Below are 21,039 nucleotides of genomic sequence, written 5' to 3'. Positions count from 1 at the left end.
GAGATGAATAGAGAACCCGTTGTATGGCTGGCTAGGCACAGGTACGATCGCGTACATCTCGGTAGAGTGGCGGTATTCAAGGCAGCTAACAGTAATTCCAGAATTAAAGAAAATAACACAATTTTCAAACAATCATGCAAATCAATAAAATTAACACAAAACCGTACAAAAAAGATAAATAGAGAACCCGTTGTATGGCTGGCTAGGCACAGGTACGATCGCGTACATCTCGGTAGAGTGGCGGTATTCAAGGCAGCTAACAGTAATTCCAGAATTAAAGAAAATAACAAAATAAAGAATAAACTCCAGGTAAAAGAAAAATGAACAGATCAATCGATCATATATTGTCGAGAAGTTTACATGGCGGAGACAGGCAAATAAAATGGTATCGACAGCGGTAGTTAATAAAATAAACAATCGTTGTTCACAATAATTTGAGTAGAATAGCAGTAAACGGTGCTTTGAAACGAGAGACGGTAGTTAACAGAGAAAAATGAACGTACGTCGGGAGATGCGATATAATGCAAGAGTTGACTTAAAACTACACGTCACTGGGCGACGTGATCTTACCCAAGTTGCAAATGACGCTACGAAAATTATTATTCTGTCAATTAGAACGAGAGAACTTTACTGCGATCGGTATAAAACAACGTGACGATAGTTCGGTAGATGATACGACAAATTTACCATAAATTATACCCAGTATGAGAGATTGACATTCAGTAAAAATTTACCAAGTCGGCAAACGATCGACTAGGTAGCCTTCGGTAGAATTATTCATAAACGGTAGATTCGATAATTTATAATTATTACGTACGTGAGGAATTAAATAATGAATTCCTAAACATAACTTTTGAGAGAATACCAAAATACAAAGTTATGAGAGAGTGAGAATTTCGGAGAGTTTACAAAATAAAGAAATACACTAAAATACACCGCAATACAAAAGAATAATTCACAGAACTTAATTTAACAAAATACGGAGAAATAAATAACAGGCAAAAATAGTATAAAATTGTCAATAGTAATAAAAAAAAAGTGCGGTAATATCTAGGGGTGATTCTACGCTCGCTTGTACTCCAAGGAACTCGATATACGATACAGTAGGCACAAAAATAAATAAAAATGTAATAAGCAATAACGGAAATAAAATATAAAGCACACTACTATTACAAAAAGAGTATGGAATAAAATATGAAGCCAATAGGGCTCAAAATACGATAAAAAATACAGAAGCAGGATAATAGAGATTCACAAATAATCAGAAAAATCATAAATACAAGAGAAGTAATTATTCGGCAGTTACGAGGTCGCTCAGATACGAAAATAATAAATGACTGAAATCATGCAGCCACACGGCGTTTTACTGCAACTTTAAGCCGTGGACCATGATTCACACAAGGTCGATAAATACCATAAGAAAGAATAGAAATTATGAGCAACTTCGTAACGGTACAATTCAAAGGCAGAAGCCTTACCTTGACAGTTGACCTCAGGCACACAAACTGACTCTAATTTAAATTATACGTTATATTAGCAAAAATGAGAAGGAAGGGAAAAAGAATGAAAAGAGTTTACAAGGATAAAGGTTTTTGGTAGAATAAACGATAGAACGATAGCGGTGGAAGGAAAGGTATCGGTAGCTTAAATCGGGAGAATAATCGGGAGAATGCGGAAAAACGAAGCTGTCCCTCAGCAGGTCAAGCGTAGAATAGCAGGTCGTAGTTCAGCTCGCCGATCTCGCGTTTGTCGTGAGGTGATTCTTCTTCTTTGATTGGTCGGTTGACCCCCACCGCAAATAGGCCATCCCCCTGTGGCGAATATTAGTTACTGCGTGGTCATACGTTTTCCAAAATTACCGCTAGATGTGGTGTAATGTGCTGCTCGCGATTTCGTCGTTGACACCAACTCGTACGATTTTGTAGTCGCTTCGGTTTACGGTCCAGGCTGCCTATCATCGGGGACTTCTTTGGCAGAGGCATACACAGGGTGCCTCTCGGTCAAAGTTACCGGGTGGAGAGTGACGCCTCATTGTTCACCTCCACCGGCTTTTCTACAGGCAGTAGCTAGCTGCCTGTACCTGAGGTCGTGCAGTCAGACGGTTGGCCAAACCATAGACCACGACCCACACAATTAGTCCCTGCCGATAGGAAGGCAGCGTCGATCCTCAGAATGATGGCTTTATCAACCTGGACGTAGTGGTTTGGGGTCGGTCCGGCACCAGGCCGGTAAGTCGGAGGATGGCAGGCTACGGTCTGCCCTTCACGCCATCCTTACGGCATCCGATAGAGCTGGCGGCTGGTTCCTCTTCGAGAAACGGTGCCCTCGGCCGCCGGGAGGATTTTTATCTCCCTGTTCACCGGCAGTCGAGGCGATACGGAAGGTTCGGGTGGATGCTACCCCAGGTGTATATAAAGGTGCACCAAGGTAGCCAGTGTAGTCTGATGAGACCGTCAGTAGGCGAAGTCGTCGAGAGCTGCAAACGGTAGCTAGTGGTCCCTTGTTGATCGGGATCGTTGTCGTCCAAGTACCTTGTTAGCTTGCGCCGAAGCGCGAAATAAAGAATTTACAAAAAAGAATTAGTTAAAAAGTAGTTATTGCCTATTTTGTATCGAGTTCGGTTGGAGTACCCTGCTGAGGACGCGTAAACTAAAAATAATAGCGGTTGTGTGCCCTTGTGACGGGCGACTCTGAAACGCCACGTTACATCTTTAAAAATTTCGAAACTGGACACTATTTTGCATGTACTCAATCTTTGAACAGCGCAGGATGTCTTGTGAACATAACTATTTCGATTATTTTCGATTGAGGTGTGCAAAGATCGATGCAAGTTGCAAGGGGTTTTTCGTCTCTACGTTTAAAACATGCAATTATTGAAAAAATAGGTCGTTATTGCATAAATATATTCTACATACTTCTAGGAACACCCTCCATATCGCACACAATAAATATCACCTGAATAAAAATTTCCCGACTCTCCGTATACCACATTTATTTTCGAACAGTGGCAGGTCGCATCAGCTACTGTTGCGGCGTTTCACTTTGGACCACTGTGAAGTGTCAATACGTGAGTCGGCACTCTCTCGTTCTGGAAACCTTCGAAACCCTCTTTTAAACATATTTCAGAACCAACTCTCATCGCTAACTTTGTAATTTGAACTTTTGCCGACTTTTTCGGCGATTCCGACCACTGTGCGTCACGGCGCCGTAAAGTTGTCCGGAATAGAGGCTGAATGCGGCGTAGGTACGTTCCAACACCTCGTAGGGTTATTTGAAGTAATCTGCGTGAAAAAATTTATCAGTGTATACGTGTGGCCATTTGATCAACTAATAATATTGAAAAAAATGGTGATAATTGGCTAAAGAGGAGGCCTTAGCACAAAAAAGTTGATTTTTATGGAAAAAATTTCTGAATTAGGCCCAGCCAAAAATATGTTTGAAAGGGGTAAGTTCTTGGATATGAAGGTTAGAATAACAACGTAGAAAAACTTATTGACGTTTCGGTCCAAGGTGAGGGCCCTCGTCAACACGAAATATATAATTGGATCTGATAAATCAATACACCAAATAAAATTACAATCTTGAAGAAAAAATAAAAAACAGTTACATTACAAACATTATAAATAGAAATCATAATAAAAATAAACTCAAAAAATAAGGTAATCAAAAATTTTGAACCTAAGTATAATTACCTCAAGTGCAGCCTATCGAGTCATGTGCACTTATTGTATTTGTATAACATACAGTTCAAATGTTTAAAGAAAAAAATGTTATTCACGATACAATTAAATAAAAGTAAAAAATAAAATAAAGATAAATGGAATTTAAATTTATGAAGAGATTATTTTGTTTGCTAAGGCCATTTTTATTAAATAAATGGCTATACATAAAACGCAACAGCTCATATTCAAAGACATACTTTGTTGAAGAGATCAAACAAATAGAGTAAATGAATTGTTGAAACCGACTATAACGGTTATAGTCGAGGAAATAAAGCACTAAAAACGGCCCAACTGTCGATTTTTTGAGCAGTAAGACAGATTTTAATGCGGTTTTTTGCATTCGATTCGTAAGAGCGCCTACAAACTTTGTGAACTAAATTGATTAATTAATTTTTTGAAAATGCATTATGGCATTAATAATATGCATTTTGCAAGTGCGCTTCCAAGAGACACTAAATAAAAAATTTGCAACTCGGGGGTTTTTGGGGTCGCTGAACACGAATATCGCCACGGCAACCATCTCCGAGGTACCTGGTGCCCAGGGTGGACAGTATCAACGTCTTCTCCTAGAGTTTTGGCGAAAATTGTGATCGAATTTGTCGAAACTCGTTGCTTGGGGGTTTTTGGGGTCGCTGAACATGAATATCGCCACGGCAACCGTCTCCGAGGTACCTGGTGCCCAGGGTAGACAGTATCAACGTCTTCTCCTAGAGTTTTGGCGAAAATTGTGATCGAATTTGTCGAAACTCGTTGCTCGGGGGTTTTTGGGCTCACTGAATACGAATATCGATACGGCAACCGTCTCCGAGGTACGTGGTGCCCAGGGTGAACGTTTCAACGTCTTTTTCTGGAATTATCTTGAGTAAAAACAACAGGAATTAACAGGAACTTGGACTATTGATAAACGCAAATCATTGATTCCGCAACGTTTCGACCATTTTATTTGGCCTTCTTCAGGCGTCTATAAACATACATATAAATACAAAATATTTTAAACACAACGCATAATACATATAACAAGATTATACAATTAATAGCAAATAAATTTACCTCAATTTATAAGCGTAAACAATATAAATCTTCTTATACAACTTCATTAGCTCCTCATAAATAATTAACAAAATTCAAAAATTTATTAATTAAAAAGAACGCAGCTAACAGAACCGACTTGTACATGTAAATAAACTGTCGACCGCAGTCAACCTCAAAATATACATAAATGAGGAAACAGTAAGCGAATGAAGCGCCCTTGTTTCCCACATTCACCGCCGCGGGAATTCAAAACAATACTCTAAAACATTTCTACAATATCTGAGTCAAAACAAAAATTAAATACATTAAAATAGTCTAAAACATTCAAAATAAAGTAAAACTAACGTGCGTCACCAAGATAATCGTTATAAACCGATAAAATCTCGTTGTACATTGCACTCAGATTCTGGGTGTCAGTACGCTTGTTTACCGTGTCATTAAGTTTAATCCAAACCATTTCACTAACCGATCTTTTTAACCAGTTATTCTCTAAATCTAAGATCTTCACTTTGTCAAAATCAAACCCATGACCCGAGTCGAAGTAATGTGCGGCCAGCGCTGTTTTGTTCTCATCCAAGATTTTAACATTCCTACAACTATTCCTATGTTGGTAAATCCTATTTTTTAAATACTGTTTGGTTTGACCCACATAACAAAGTCCACAAGAGCACGGGATCTTGTACACTACACCTGCTCTTTGATCCTGCTGCACTGGATCCTTTAACTTAGTGTATAATGATTTTATTTTATACACGTTATAATAAGCCAGCTTTACATTAGTACCTTTACCATTAGTACACGGATATATGGACTACGTAAGACGCACAAACCAACTTGCAAGTTACGTCCGGTAGTGAGTTGCATACAATCTCCTAGCTATAAGTTGTCGCGAGTTGTACATGAAATTTTGACACCGGTTGTGGATACTTTTAGTTTTAATTTATTAAATTCTTTTCAAGTCGTTGATTTTATGAGAGACGTTGAATTACATAGTGATTATAGATTGATATCACTTGACGTAGTCTCGTTGTTTACAAATATCCGTAAGGATTTAGTATTGAAGGTCATTAATGAATCTTGGGACAACATCAAACATTTAGTTAAAGTTCCTAAATATTTGCTTATTAAACTTATAGAGTTTTGTTTTGAAACCAGTTATTTTACGTATAATGGGGCGTTGTACAGACAGGTTGAAGGTTGTAGTATGGGCAACCCAGCTAGTCCGGTGTTGGCCAATATTGTTATGAATTATGTGTTACAACAGATAATTACGGTCCTCCCGTTTAACATTGCGTTTATTAAATTGTACGTAGATGATACTATCGCTGCAGTCCCTGAGACGGAATTAAACAGAGTCTTGGAGTTGTTTAATAGCTTTGAAGAGAATATCCAGTTCACCATGGAAGTGGAACAGAATGGTTGTATTCCATTCCTAGATATCATGGTTGAAAGATCCAACGACCATTTGAAGACTAATTGGTACACCAAACCAACTAGTTCAGGAAGAATTTTGAATTTCTGTTCCAACCACCCAATGTCACAGAAAGTGGGAATGATTCATGGTTTACTGGATAGAATGTTTAGACTTAGCAGCGAGGAGTATCATGAGGACAATTATCAAAAAATTGAGATGTTGTTAACCAATAACAGTTATCCAAGATCGTTTGTTCGTGCAGCTATCATTAAGTTTAAAGAGAATAAAGCAAATGGTGGGGTTGGTGGAGTTCGTCCTACGAATTTCATCAAGTACTGCCGGTTTCCTTTTGTTCCGGGCTTGTCACATAAAATTAATAGTTGTTTTACAGGTACTAATGTAAAGCTGGCTTATTATAACGTGTATAAAATAAAATCATTATACACTAAGTTAAAGGATCCAGTGCAGCAGGATCAAAGAGCAGGTGTAGTGTACAAGATCCCGTGCTCTTGTGGACTTTGTTATGTGGGTCAAACCAAACAGTATTTAAAAAATAGGATTTACCAACATAGGAATAGTTGTAGGAATGTTAAAATCTTGGATGAGAACAAAACAGCGCTGGCCGCACATTACTTCGACTCGGGTCATGGGTTTGATTTTGACAAAGTGAAGATCTTAGATTTAGAGAATAACTGGTTAAAAAGATCGGTTAGTGAAATGGTTTGGATTAAACTTAATGACACGGTAAACAAGCGTACTGACACCCAGAATCTGAGTGCAATGTACAACGAGATTTTATCGGTTTATAACGATTATCTTGGTGACGCACGTTAGTTTTACTTTATTTTGAATGTTTTAGACTATTTTAATGTATTTAATTTTTGTTTTGACTCAGATATTGTAGAAATGTTTTAGAGTATTGTTTTGAATTCCCGCGGCGGTGAATGTGGGAAACAAGGGCGCTTCATTCGCTTACTGTTTCCTCATTTATGTATATTTTGAGGTTGACTGCGGTCGACAGTTTATTTACATGTACAAGTCGGTTCTGTTAGCTGCGTTCTTTTTAATTAATAAATTTTTGAATTTTGTTAATTATTTATGAGGAGCTAATGAAGTTGTATAAGAAGATTTATATTGTTTACGCTTATAAATTGAGGTAAATTTATTTGCTATTAATTGTATAATCTTGTTATATGTATTATGCGTTGTGTTTAAAATATTTTGTATTTATATGTATGTTTATAGACGCCTGAAGAAGGCCAAATAAAATGGTCGAAACGTTGCGGAATCAATGATTTGCGTTTATCAATAGTCCAAGTTCCTGTTAATTCCTGTTGTTTTTACTCAAGATAATTCCAGAAAAAGACGTTGAAACGTTCACCCTGGGCACCACGTACCTCGGAGACGGTTGCCGTATCGATATTCGTATTCAGTGAGCCCAAAAACCCCCGAGCAACGAGTTTCGACAAATTCGATCACAATTTTCGCCAAAACTCTAGGAGAAGACGTTGATACTGTCTACCCTGGGCACCAGGTACCTCGGAGACGGTTGCCGTGGCGATATTCATGTTCAGCGACCCCAAAAACCCCCAAGCAACGAGTTTCGACAAATTCGATCACAATTTTCGCCAAAACTCTAGGAGAAGACGTTGATACTGTCCACCCTGGGCACCAGGTACCTCGGAGATGGTTGCCGTGGCGATATTCGTGTTCAGCGACCCCAAAAACCCCCGAGTTGCAAATTTTTTATTTAGTGTCTCTTGGAAGCGCACTTGCAAAATGCATATTATTAATGCCATAATGCATTTTCAAAAAATTAATTAATCAATTTAGTTCACAAAGTTTGTAGGCGCTCTTACGAATCGAATGCAAAAAACCGCATTAAAATCTGTCTTACTGCTCAAAAAATCGACAGTTGGGCCGTTTTTAGTGCTTTATTTCCTCGACTATAACCGTTATAGTCGGTTTCAACAATTCATTTACTCTATTTGTTTGATCTCTTCAACAAAGTATGTCTTTGAATATGAGCTGTTGCGTTTTATGTATAGCCATTTATTTAATAAAAATGGCCTTAGCAAACAAAATAATCTCTTCATAAATTTAAATTCCATTTATCTTTATTTTATTTTTTACTTTTATTTAATTGTATCGTGAATAACATTTTTTTCTTTAAACATTTGAACTGTATGTTATACAAATACAATAAGTGCACATGACTCGATAGGCTGCACTTGAGGTAATTATAGTCATGTACAAAATTTTTGGTTACCTTATTATTTAAGTTTATTTTTATTATGATTTCTATTTATAATGTTTGTAATGTAACAGTTATTTGCTTTTTCTTCAAGATTGTAATTTTATTTGGTATACTGATGGAACAGATCCAATTATATATTTTGTCTTGAGAAGGGCCCTCATCTTGGGCCGAAACATCAACAAGTTTTTCTACATTATTATTCTAACCTTCATATCCAAGAACTTACCCCTTTCAACACATAGAGGTCAAGAACTAATCAAAAATGTGTTTATTTGAAGAATTTTCAGTCAACCTTAGGTTCATCAATTGAACATGAGTATCATAAAAATGTGTGCCAAAGATGAGCTGGGCCGGTCAAGTAGCTTTTGAGTAGGGCTATACATTTAAACCGGTTAAGCCGGTTATAAAAGTTAACCAGGTTAACTAATTAGCTAACCATCAGCTTACCCGGTTAACTTAAATTAGCTAAGCTAATAAGCTAACCAGCTAATTTTTCAACTATCCAAAAGTTTAATTAATTTTACGATCAATCACTTTATCAACAAACTTAATTGTTATTGTAAGATTTATTTAAGACCATTTTTAAATTTTGCGCCAAGAGTTTGTGTGAATATTTTGAAAATTTTTAGTTCAATATTTAGCCGATAGGCGGTAAGGCTAGTAATTCATTGTTTACGATCATCTGCTTCTGTTTGTATACACAAACTATTTGTTGATAAACACACTTGAACATAAAAAATATTGAGTCAAATTGTTATTTATTATGGCTCCGATATGGAAACATTTTGTTCAACTTACAAATGGATATGCGAAGTGCAAATATTGTAAAGTTCAGTATAATGTTAAAAAAACTACTTCATCTTTGCGATATCACATAAAGAATGAGCATCCTGACAAAGACGAAGCAGCTACTTTAATCAACGAAGGTAATTCTGAGTCTCAGTACGTAAATTCACAATTTCTGTGTTTTTTTTTATTACTGTAAATGGAATGTTTTTAATTCTTATAAGATAATAAGTATTTTTATTTTGATTCACCACTGTTATCAATAATTAACCTAAAATTCATGAATGTAATAGATCCGAAGATGAAATTGAATTGAATTCTACTGGAAATAAACGAAAAAGACTAACTACAGAAAATCCAGACCCTAAACCAGGTTCAAGCACTGAAAATAATCATGAGAAGCGGCGCAAATTACCTACTAGTAAATATTATACTCGCAACGTGAGTAATTTTGTTGAAGAATTAAGTTGATTGTCAAAATTCTATATATTTTGTCAATTTGCGATATTGATTTATGTATTTATAAATTATATCAGGTCCAATAATATTTTTTTCCTTGTTTTTCTTATAGAATCCCAAGTCTGAAGCTATTACTATTTCATTGGTCAAGATGATCGCTATGGATATGCTTCCATTATCGTTTGCCGAAGGACCTGGAATCGAGCAATTTCTAAGGACTGTTTGTCCCGAGTATACTAAACCAAGCGTATCAGTTATCAGGAATCGTCTGCAAGGCATTTATGACGTTGTTCGGAACAAATTGATTTCGACTCTGAACAATTTTCCAAATATTTCGATTACAACCGATGGTTGGTCTTCACGTGCCAATGATTCATTTGTCATAATCACTGCACACGCGATTGATGACCAATGGAACCTCCGTTCATTTACGCTGGATACATTAGAAATGTCTGAAAGTTACACTGCGAAAAATACTTACAATCATTTAAAAGAAGGACTGTTGAGTTGGAATGTATATGAAAAAGTTATAGCTGTTGTCCACGATAATGCACCTTATATGGTTGCTGCCATACGAGATTATTGGAGCAATGATAGTGAAATAGATGTGAGCGTTCGCTGTTTCTGTCATTCCCTACAATGTGTCGTTGAAAGGGCATTAAAAGATGAAGTTTTATCTGATTGTTTACGAAAAATTTCTGCTCTAGTTGGGCATTTTAAGTACTCAAATAAAGCGAGTACAGCTCTAACTTATGCTCAAAAAAAATTTCGTTTGCCAAATCATCGTTTAATAAGTCACTGCCGTACTCGCTGGAATTCAGCTTTCGCAATGATTGGACGTTTTATAGAACAACGTGATGCAATAACATCTGTTTTTTTAGATAAAGAAGTGACAACTGCTGAATCAATGAAAAAATTGCTTTTGAGCAATGATGATTGGGATTATATAGCTGATGTTAAAAAGATCTTAGAACCTTTCAATGTTGCTACAAGAATAATGTCTTCAGAATCACAATCAACAATTGCGATGGTGCGACCAACCGCTCAGTCAATTGTTAAAAAAATTTTTACAGCCGAAAGATGATCAGCCGAAAGATGAAAGACAGCGAAGAGATTCACTTGTTGAAGGATATATTGGAAGACGAGTTAAGAACTAGGTTCTTGAAAACTACAAGTGTTGCTGTATGTGGGCTTGCATGCTACTTAGATCCACGGTATTTATTTCATTCACATTTAATTTGAAATCAATGAGAAGTCTCACACCCTTACGTGCGTACAAAGTCGTTCTTGTTTCAACAAATTTTATTTTATAATATTTTCACTATATTAATTAACTATAGTCAATTGTACTTTATATTTCAGGTATAAAGACTTACGTGATGAATCTCAACCGTATCGACAAAAAGTTAACGATGCCTTATTAGAAATAATATCAGTTGAGAATACGCATCATGAATTTGAAACTTCGGCCAAAGATCAAAGAGAAAAAGACTTGGAGTACCTCTTCGATCCTGAACGAGGTTTATCAAGGGACCTTGAGCGAACACTAAGTTTTGAAAATAAGACTGCTATTGAAAAAGAAATCGACAAGTATGACAGAGAGTTAACTATCCCAAAAGGAGATAATCCTCTGCTGTGGTGGAACTCTAAGCGTCATAAGTACCCAATTTTAGCTACGTATGCAAGAAGATATTTTGGCATCCCATCCTCGAGTACACCATCCGAACGAGTATTTTCAACAGCAGGAAATGTTATTTCAACTAAAAGGAGTTGTTTATTACCAGATAACGCTAATTTATTAATATTTTTATATCAAAATCGTGAAATGATAGAAGAAACTGATTAAAAGATGTTGATAGACAATCAGTCATGTTAATTTAATATTAATTCAAATTGTTTATATTAGACATTAAGTAATAAATTGATCTTAAATGAGCACCGTTCAATTTTATTGAATTTAGAATTGAATTTCACCATCGCGCCACAATTGTAATTATATATACATATACCATATGGACAGCTCTGTTCATACGTAATAAAAAAAAGTTACGTTAAATCCACGCAGCGTGACTATAAAGCCCTTATATTCCCGCTGCGTGTATTTAATGCGGCTTTTTTACGTGTGAATAGTCACTCCTATATCATATATACATGTATCTTTGAAAATTAATTTAACTTTTAGCCGGTCAAAAATTAGCTGATTAGCTTATTAGCTTAGATAATTTCAGTTAACCGGTTAAAAAATTAGCTAATTAGCTTAGCTAATTTGGGTTAACCGGCTAAGCTGATGGTTAGCTAATTAGTTAACTTGGTTAACTTTTTTAACCAGCTTAACCGGTTTAAATGTATAGCCCTACTTTTGAGTAATCGTGTACACCAACATTTAATTCCCAGACAAAAAAGTTTCGAAATATTTGCGTTTCAGCAAGCGTACGTTTCGGCACGTATGATCCTGTGACTTACCGACAAGTCAGCTATTCCAGCACCATACATTAGTTATTTAGCTTCCTTATAATACTCATATTGACCATCCATCTCCTCTCTGCGTGATTTACGGGCCTCTTCTATTACCAAGGAGCTGTGTGTCTCTTGCCACGCGATTGGTTACCGATCAGCGTTGAAAGGCTCTCGGGACGTCGTTCTTTAGAATTGACCAAAATCACTAACTGCATCGAATTCTACAGGTTTCAAATTATAAATTTGGGCAATAAGAAATGCATTTTTGAATCCTGTTTAGGGAATGCCCCCTTCAGGAACGGAGTACATAAGAGGCTGTAAACCTCATGAGAAGCTCGCAAAGTTCTACAGACATTATTTCCTGATATTTATATGTCTGGTTACAGTGCACACATATCACACAAGTTAACACAAAGACAAGCAAAACGCCCCCACCATTTAGAACAGAAGTCTGATAAGGATAAACCCAAGTATTGGGTCTGTGGCTGAGTTTTTTCGGAATACCGGTATCGAGAACTTGTCACTTGTCCGTAACTTGATGAATGGCTGGTCCTCGTTGAACGTAAGTAGTAATACGAGCAGAGTTCTGCTCTCAGATCCCGATACGGAGATTTTACCGAAATTTCAGCTGGTTCATAGCTCAGACACAAATCCTTTTTTTCGTGTAAAGATAATCCCCACTTTAGTGGACTTTACTGATCATCAGAAAAATATCTGCCGCATTGCGTTTTACTTTACCATAGTTTTTATCGATCATCGATAAAGTCGACAAAAGTGGGGATTACACTTACCCGAATAATGGGTTTGTGCCTGAGTTGCGAAGCAGCTGAAGTGTTAGTAAAATGTCATTATCCGGATCTATATGCAGAACTCTCCTAGTGTTGCTACTAACGCGAATTGTGGCTCGGCTGTTTGGCTGAAGATAAATTATATTACCCCTTCAATAATAATCTCTTTCTTTTCAGGCGGCTCAAGGAGCTGTACGTCTTGAAGGTGACGTAATAACAGCGAATGGCTCGATCCTCTCAGGACAAATCGGCAACCAAGGAGACACAATTTCACTGGATGACAACGCATCCGTTTGTAGCTGCCGCTGCAGTGGTTTTTACAAAAAGAGACGAAGACAACGTTTCACCGTGCGTCGTTCACCGGGTAAAATATCCCACTTGCTGCCAATGCAGCAATTACCGGCTCTTCACGTTCAGGCAGAGCATTGTCCACCACCGTTAACACCACTGCTCCAAATACCACCATTGTATCAACACAGAGCCAGTATCTGACGATCTTCGTCAATTGAAAAAAGACTTCCATTCCTTGCGATCTATGAATCGTATCAATATCGTCGTGCTTCTCTTTAGGAATATCGAAACGGACGTTTGCCCAAGTACAACCGTGGCTGATTGGACTCACAAAATGAAGGGTGACAATCTTGGATGTGTCTAGTAAGAAGTGCTGGAATGATACAGTGTTCAAATATCAGCTGTTTTTCATCTAAGTTTTAAAATTTGTTATAATATTTTTTCAAATGTACGATGAATTGATTCATGTATCTGAAGTACACTGCCATGCAACTAGTGTTACAAGAACTGAATCAAGAACTAACATAACAAAGGCTTCCAATAATCAGAAAGCTTGAATGAGGTGTAGGAATACAATGAAAGAAAGAACACATGGACCATCATTTACGCGTAAGCGTCATACAAAAACTAAATAGAAAAAGTTTTCAATACAGACTTGCGAAATGAAGAATTTCAATAATCATCAAACATCATTAACATTCGACATAACCAACAAAACGCATGGGATATATACTTTAATGTTGAAATTTTACAATATATTTACAAAGACGACGTTTATTGTTCATTCTAGCAATCTTAGCATTCGATTTTTGACTAATTTATTCAAAATTTGTCATTGCGCTGTCATTGCAATTTTACCCACCAAACTAAGTTTTCATGCCAGCACGTTCAGTGTAATAGGAGCTTCTTATTTTCCTGATCTTTTCCGCGCCTACGCTTCAATCAAGTATGATAATACGTAGAAGTTTATTCTCCGTAAGGTAAAAAATCAATTCATCAAATATGCAAAAAATTTTGATAGCAAGAGTTTTAGATGTGGAAAAATTCTGACTTATTGTTAGAAAGCGCTAACTATAGTATATCAATTCGGATCTTCCACTGTTCTCAAATCTTCATAATTTCCTGAACCAGAACTATGAAATATTTTTCATCCAAAAATAATTGATATCTGATTCATATTAAGACTACATTAAAGCTTCAAAATTTAAAAAAATTAACAAATACTGAACAAACGGGTAAGCGTTGCTTGCATTTGGAAATATCGTCTGCACTACTCTTCAAGAATCATAGATGAGACCAAAATTATAGGTGTAATCTGTTTTTATCTTCTTGCACAATTATACATAACTATAAATTCCCATATCTCCTATACACTGTAGGGTATATATGCACCCTCGATGAGTGAACTAACTATATTTTAATGTTTAGAAAATGCTTTATATATTATTTCAAAGGCTTCCCATATTCTCATTATATCTACAGTGGTGTGAAAATATATAAAACACAATCATATAGAATATAAATATATACGTCAGGGTTATTTTATTTCTTCTACTTTTACCACCTTCGGGAAAATGGAACAGCAGAATGTATGTTGCTCTATTAAACCGCATATCATCGTCTAACCGTCATACAGTATAAGTCAGTCAAATAAATGATATTTAGGGCCTGCAATTTGAATAATTCCTGAGTTCACTAAAAGATATTGATCATGTTTAGGACGTCGTATATAAAAAGGATCTCTGTTGTTGAGATTGTAACCTAGAACATTTTTGAAAAAACAAAAAAATTGAAGTGGTGGCCATATATATGGCCATTTTGTCCGTCTTTGGTGACCTTTAGTGCAAGCAATGCGAAATGACGGATACAAAGCAGAATGCATTTGCCTAATCTCGGAGAACACCGAATTTTCTATAGAAAAATCACTAACTAAACCTTTGGTCTAATCATTACATTGAGATGAAACAACTTTCGATCGCTTCCAACCTTCAACAATTCGATTTCCGACCTTCTGCCGAACATGCGAACAATACACAGATGAAAAAAAAGCTTTCTCGCGAAGCTTAACATTGACCGATCAATTTTTTTAGATTCCTCTTCCTGATATGTATGGTTTTGCTACAAGAATGTCTCATCATTTTCTGCAGTTGACACCGTCGTTTATAAGTTGTTATGGACAGTTGGGACAAGCAAATGCTTTCGAATTTTGATTTCATGATCTTTCTTTTTCGAACCCTTTAACGACTACAAAAAATTCCTCTAGTCCAAAATTGATATTGTAAATACTTAAATTTTTTTGAAAAACACAATTTTAATAAGCAAATATTACAAATATCATCACTTCATTTCCTTGTAAACACTACATTGCAAGGAAAAAATATTTGACCTGCAATCATCTTGAGCATGTAACAAAATCGATTTCAACGTCAATTCATTGTTTGTAATTACTTGAATAACAATGTACTAAGACGGAAATAGGAGAAAAAACGATGTGAAATTAGAGTTCAACAATATTTCGTATCGGAATTGTCTGTAAGTTGTACTATAATACTGATGCATGCATCGATGTAGTCACTACAGGTCGGAATTTTCTAGAATTGTTTATAAAACGTTAAAGACAATTATAACGTGTAGTAACCACATAAGTAAAAATTTCCACCACTTAAAACTTTTTATCCGTGGCTCTTTTTAACAGTTTTCTGCAACCGTTTGCCCCCATCACGACAAATATGTCATTATCCTAGGCTGTAACCTACAATTCATTGAATTTTCAATCTTATTTTGTATATTCTTCCGAAAAACGTGTCAATGTAAGTATTAAAACAAATTTTGTAGTACATAATACTAAAATACGCAATTTTTTTGATTACACCAGCCCACAAAGAAAAAATGAGGTCTGTACATTCTAACAGACCCACCTACCTTTATGTATTTTGACGCGCTGAATCCGAATCTGAGGTACGTTTGGTCCGTATACCCTCAAAATTTTGGGAAAAGTGCAGAAAACTGTAAAAAATGGAAAAAACTGCAGTATTGGTGATAAAAAAAATTTCTAAATATAAATCATTTAAGTTTTACAAGTGCTTCGATCCGCTGAGTATAAATCTGAAGTTAATTTTGCTTGTAGGCCCTTAAAAATATAAATAAATTGCAAAAAACCCCTAAACATTGCTATAAATTGTATTTACAGTAGTAAAAAAATTGGTTAAACATAATTAAATTTATTTCTCACTTATTGTGATGCACTAAATCCAATTAAAAAATCTGTTAATGTGAATCAATCAGAAAGTTACCAGAAATCGTTTAAAAAAGCATAGAAAGATGAGGTCAGGAACGAGCTTTATCGATATCAAGGGAAGTGGAATGTCAACATGATGGCAGATTTTTGCTGGACGCTGAAGAGAGAATTACCGAAGGATAATAAAAAACGAGAGAGAATCCCGTTGCGTAGGTCATTTGCTGACAAATTTCGAGTTCGACAGAAACGAAGAACAGCTTGAAATGAGTAAAGCTCGTTCCTTACCTTATCTTTCTATGCTTTTTTGTACGATTTTTGGTGAATTTCTAACTGATTTACATAAACAGATTTTTTATTTGGATTTAGTGCATCACAATATGTGAGAAATAAATTTAATCATGTTTAATCCATTTTTTTATTACTGTAAATACAATTTATAGCAATTTTTAGGGATTTTTTGCAATTTATTTATATTCTTAGGGGCCTACAGGCAAAATAAACTTTAGATTTATACTCAGCGGATCGCATCACATGCAAAACTCATATGATTTATATTTAGAAATTTTTTTCAGTTTTTTTCCATTTTTTACGGGCTTTTGCACTTTTGTCAAAATTTTGAGGGTGTACGGACCAAACGGACCTCAGATTCGGATTCAGCGCGTCAAAATACATAAAGGTAGGTGGGTCTGTTCAAATGTACAAGCCACTTTTTTTTTGCCGGCCGGTGTTATATTTACTTTTTTAGACAAAATCAGGCCACGTTTGCGACAACCATAGATGCGAACTTTCCTTCGAGTATGCTAACGATATAGATTCAGACATACAAACAAACAGAATCATTTCGATTTTGTACTTTCTTCAAAAAAATTTATATTTTTGTCATCATAAACCAACCATGTATTGATTTTGTGACTTTTAAAATATGCCATATGCCAAACACCCTTAAAAAGTCTTTCATTGTCCATAATGTTTAAGAAATATTTTTTTCCTTAAAGTACAACACTTTAACTGCGGTGTAATAGAAATTAATCATTTTCATCAAATAGAAAAAAGGGTAATTTTTTCACGAAATTACGATTTTTTAACATCTTTGTTATGATTTTGCTGCATTTTCACTATGCCAATATAATTTCTCGCGTTTGAAACTATTGCCATTAGATTTTTGAAAAATCGCACCCCTAAAAACATTGTTTTCGGATACTTTTGCATTATTTATACATGATTAAGAGTACTTCGAAAATGTAAAATCCCAAATCGCAATATAACATGGTTAGGATGAGTGCTTAATAAAGGAGTGTAGGTTGATACGGGTCGCTGATCAACAAGAAATAAGGTAGAAATGTTTCAAGTGAAGAGAAAATTTTTACTCCTATTTTTCTATTGTTAAAAACTGCGAGAAACGTTTTTGCCATTAGTTTACCTGCAAATAACTTCAGTTCAGTTGCATTTAGGATGAAAATTGAAGAAATTCAATGACATCTTATTACGATTAATAGATCAAAGGAGACATCCGATTTAAGAAAACACTAAATTGATGAAAAAAAAAAATAAATAAATAATCAGCTAAAGACAAAATATCGAGATAATATTTATCGCCAGCAAGAATTCTTTTCTTCCATATTTTCGATTGCATAGATAGAATTGATCATTTTTTCAGTCATCATTACCATATTGGAGAGGAACTTAACAATCAAGGCATATTTTCGGAAATTTCCCAAAACTATGCGTTTTCGATATCTTTTTTCAGCCAGCACTTACCGTTGAAGTGAGATAGGTGATGTTACTGATCTTTAGAACACAAATTAAGTGCTCTACAAGATTGATCATGTGCATATTTGCTCCATATCTAACCATTTCTGCAGCGTTTGCAGTGTAAGTACCTGCGATGACAAAAGATGATCATTTTCGAATGTCATGAAAGTATTTTCATAAACTTACTGGGTTACAACCTCAAAAATTAAGAACCATAGCATATACGTTATCCTCATCATGACACATGTTTTTAAGAACTATAGAATCACTTGAAATTAAAATGCTTATTGGACTGGCTTAATACTTGTTTACTATTCTTCCAACATTTCTTATAGTTCGAGCTTCCATCTTGAGCTTTTGCCAAAGAAAAAACCTGGTCATCTTTATCTCCATTACATTAATCACACCCAATTTCAATGCAATTTGGGACAGAAAAAGATTCGATTAAAAAGTCAGGCTACTCGTTACGATTATGATGTACAAACGAGCGCAAGACATTAACGAAAATGGGGAAAAATTAGGATTTGTATATAAATTATTGACACATAATTAGATTATAGATCTTATAAGGCATTCCAATTCGTGTAATACGTATATGTTATACAGATACACCACACACATGGACACGTATATACCTATGTGTGTATGTGTATAAAAAGTAAATAGGCATTCTCAATTTACCACTTCTTACACATTAAAAATTAAAAATTGTTATCGACCATATTAGTCATACTCATATGAATACATACAGGGTATTCTTATTTCTGAATAATATTCGTTTTAATCCATATCCATAGAGCTGAGCTGATGGTGAGAAGAATATTCTGAACAAAATTGAATATGTAACCCCCATAGCATGAAATATTTCGGGAATATTTGTGTATGAGCTTCTTCACGTTTTCAAGTCGTTTTGTGAATTATTACAGGAAAATCCCTGAAAAATTTCATGACAAACGGCACAGTAAGATTAACAAAATAAAACCACATTAGACATTAGAACAGAAGAAACGGAAGTTTGTAAAAATTTGATAGCGGTGTTTTGATTCCAAAATCTTTCTTACAATACAATCACCTCTTTCGGTGACAAACTCAAACTTTTGCGCCGATAAAACATCATGAAATATACTCTCTTGGCCTAGACCCTGAAATTCTGTACTCCTCTGAGTTGTGAGTCCAACATGCTATCCACTCGGAACTGCTTAATAAATAATAACAAAAAATAAATTCAAAAGTTGCTTTTAATAATTTGAGCTCCGTTGAAAAGTCAAATTTTTTCATAATTTCAACTTGAATATAAAACATGTTCAAGAAAAATTCGTTCTTAGCGCGCACATATTCGTTCTGGCGACTAGTTTATTGTTCGAGGAATCAATCTGAATTTCGAGATTTTGAGAAGTGTGTTCAATTTTGGTCCATTTTTCAAATTTCAAGATTTGCAGTACGACAGAAATATTAAGTGAATAATATTTTGATTGTAGACAGTCGAAATTGAAATATTCTGGAATCTCAAAAAATCAATACAATTTGTACACATCATGTAAAAATTATATAAACCAGACAAGGTAGGTTCGAGTTTATAAATATGTTGTCATAACGATGCTTTGAAATTGTAAAAGTAGCCAAATTTGTGTAACGCAAGAGAATATTATATAACTTGTTATTATTACCTTGTAAAAACATACCATATGAAAAGTTACAAAATAAACCATCAGAAAAATGTTGTGAATTTGATTATACACTTGTTACGTTCGTAACACTTTGTGCTGTGTGGGTTAATATTTCGTGAAGATATTTCCAAAATATCACTTAAATATTTCTGGAATATTTTGTGAAATAATTTTTCAATGTCTTCAAAATTACAATATGCTTCAAGAATGCTTCAGCAATTATCCAAGAGGTATTGTTCTATTTTTCAAATATTTTGTGAGAATATTGAACTCATCTTTAAAAACTCACCCTGGAACACTTATGTATTAGATTTTTGCAATAAATTACATTTATACTACAATATCTACTATATTTTGAAAACATTTCAAGAACATTTTCTAGAAATGTTTCTTACGTGATCTTGGGAATATTACTTGGAACATTTCTATTCTAAAAAATTTTGTGGAATCATTTTGTTGAAGGTAGTTTCATTTTAGAAGTATTTTAAACATGTCTTCTGAAATCATTCGATATCTCGTGAGATCACGGTGTCATTTTTGTTCTGTCAAACATTAGTTTTTTACAAATTGCTTGCATCTCTTGTAGATCATTCACAACTGGCTTTGATACTTGAGGACTTATCTTTGAAATGTGGTGCTACCTCCAAGAACACACAGAAAACTTCTAGAAGTGATGAATTCCTGTTCAATACATGCCATGGAATAATTCATTAATCTTTTTTACATAACTTCTGTTAGTCGCAACAGAACAGCGATCAGAATGGGTCACACGTTTTCATTTATTGACTCTGAAACAAAATTTTTAGTTTATATTCGTGTGCAATAAGAGCGTATATTAGGCAAGTTCAGAAAAAAATAATTTGTGATTTTCCATCATGGCACCCCTCAAAAAGTTTGTTTAGGTTAGAAGAAAGATTCCGCGGAAAGATGAGTGTCTGATATTATGTGGGAGATCGCGTTCACTTGACTTTCAACTTTCATAAATTTTTTTGAATTTTTGACATATAGTGAATACGTTTTTGTTTGCGATTGCTTTAATGAATTATAACATCAATTTATGTCATAAAGAAGACTCACGCTTGTAATATTGTGTCTCCAGTTGATATTTGATATGGCTATGTGACGACTTCTTGATTATTAATTCATTCTCATTAGGTAGTTATAATTTGATATAAG

General features: G+C 35.0%; 1 protein-coding gene and 2 long non-coding RNA genes across 10 annotated transcripts in view; 2 read left to right on the top strand and 1 right to left on the bottom strand.

Annotated features, from left to right (window-relative positions):
* The window catches only part of LOC124177821 (two pore potassium channel protein sup-9), an 854,038-nt gene extending 837,248 nt beyond the window's left edge, over positions 1-16,790 (top strand). For all 8 annotated transcript variants that reach the window (XM_046561043.1, XM_046560786.1, XM_046560962.1 and 5 more), the window contains one exon: positions 13,093-16,790. In XM_046561043.1, coding sequence (XP_046416999.1) covers positions 13,093-13,407 — 315 coding nt within the window. In that variant the 3' untranslated portion in view covers positions 13,408-16,790. The remainder of the gene's footprint in view (positions 1-13,092) is intronic.
* On the bottom strand, positions 4,637-5,068 carry LOC124179087. Its single transcript, XR_006869954.1, has 2 exons — positions 4,773-5,068; positions 4,637-4,683 (listed from the first exon to the last, which is right to left on the bottom strand). It is a non-coding gene; the product is annotated as an uncharacterized LOC124179087 (long non-coding RNA).
* On the top strand, positions 7,029-7,460 carry LOC124179124. The gene is made up of 2 exons (XR_006869962.1): positions 7,029-7,324; positions 7,414-7,460. It is a non-coding gene; the product is annotated as an uncharacterized LOC124179124 (long non-coding RNA).
* Positions 16,791-21,039: the final 4,249 nt, after the last annotated feature.

Source organism: Neodiprion fabricii, chromosome 1, assembly GCF_021155785.1.
Source record: "Neodiprion fabricii isolate iyNeoFabr1 chromosome 1, iyNeoFabr1.1, whole genome shotgun sequence".
NCBI classification, from domain to species: domain Eukaryota; kingdom Metazoa; phylum Arthropoda; class Insecta; order Hymenoptera; family Diprionidae; genus Neodiprion; species Neodiprion fabricii.
Note: the sequence above shows the minus strand (reverse complement) of the source record. Positions and strands in the feature narration are given on the sequence as shown.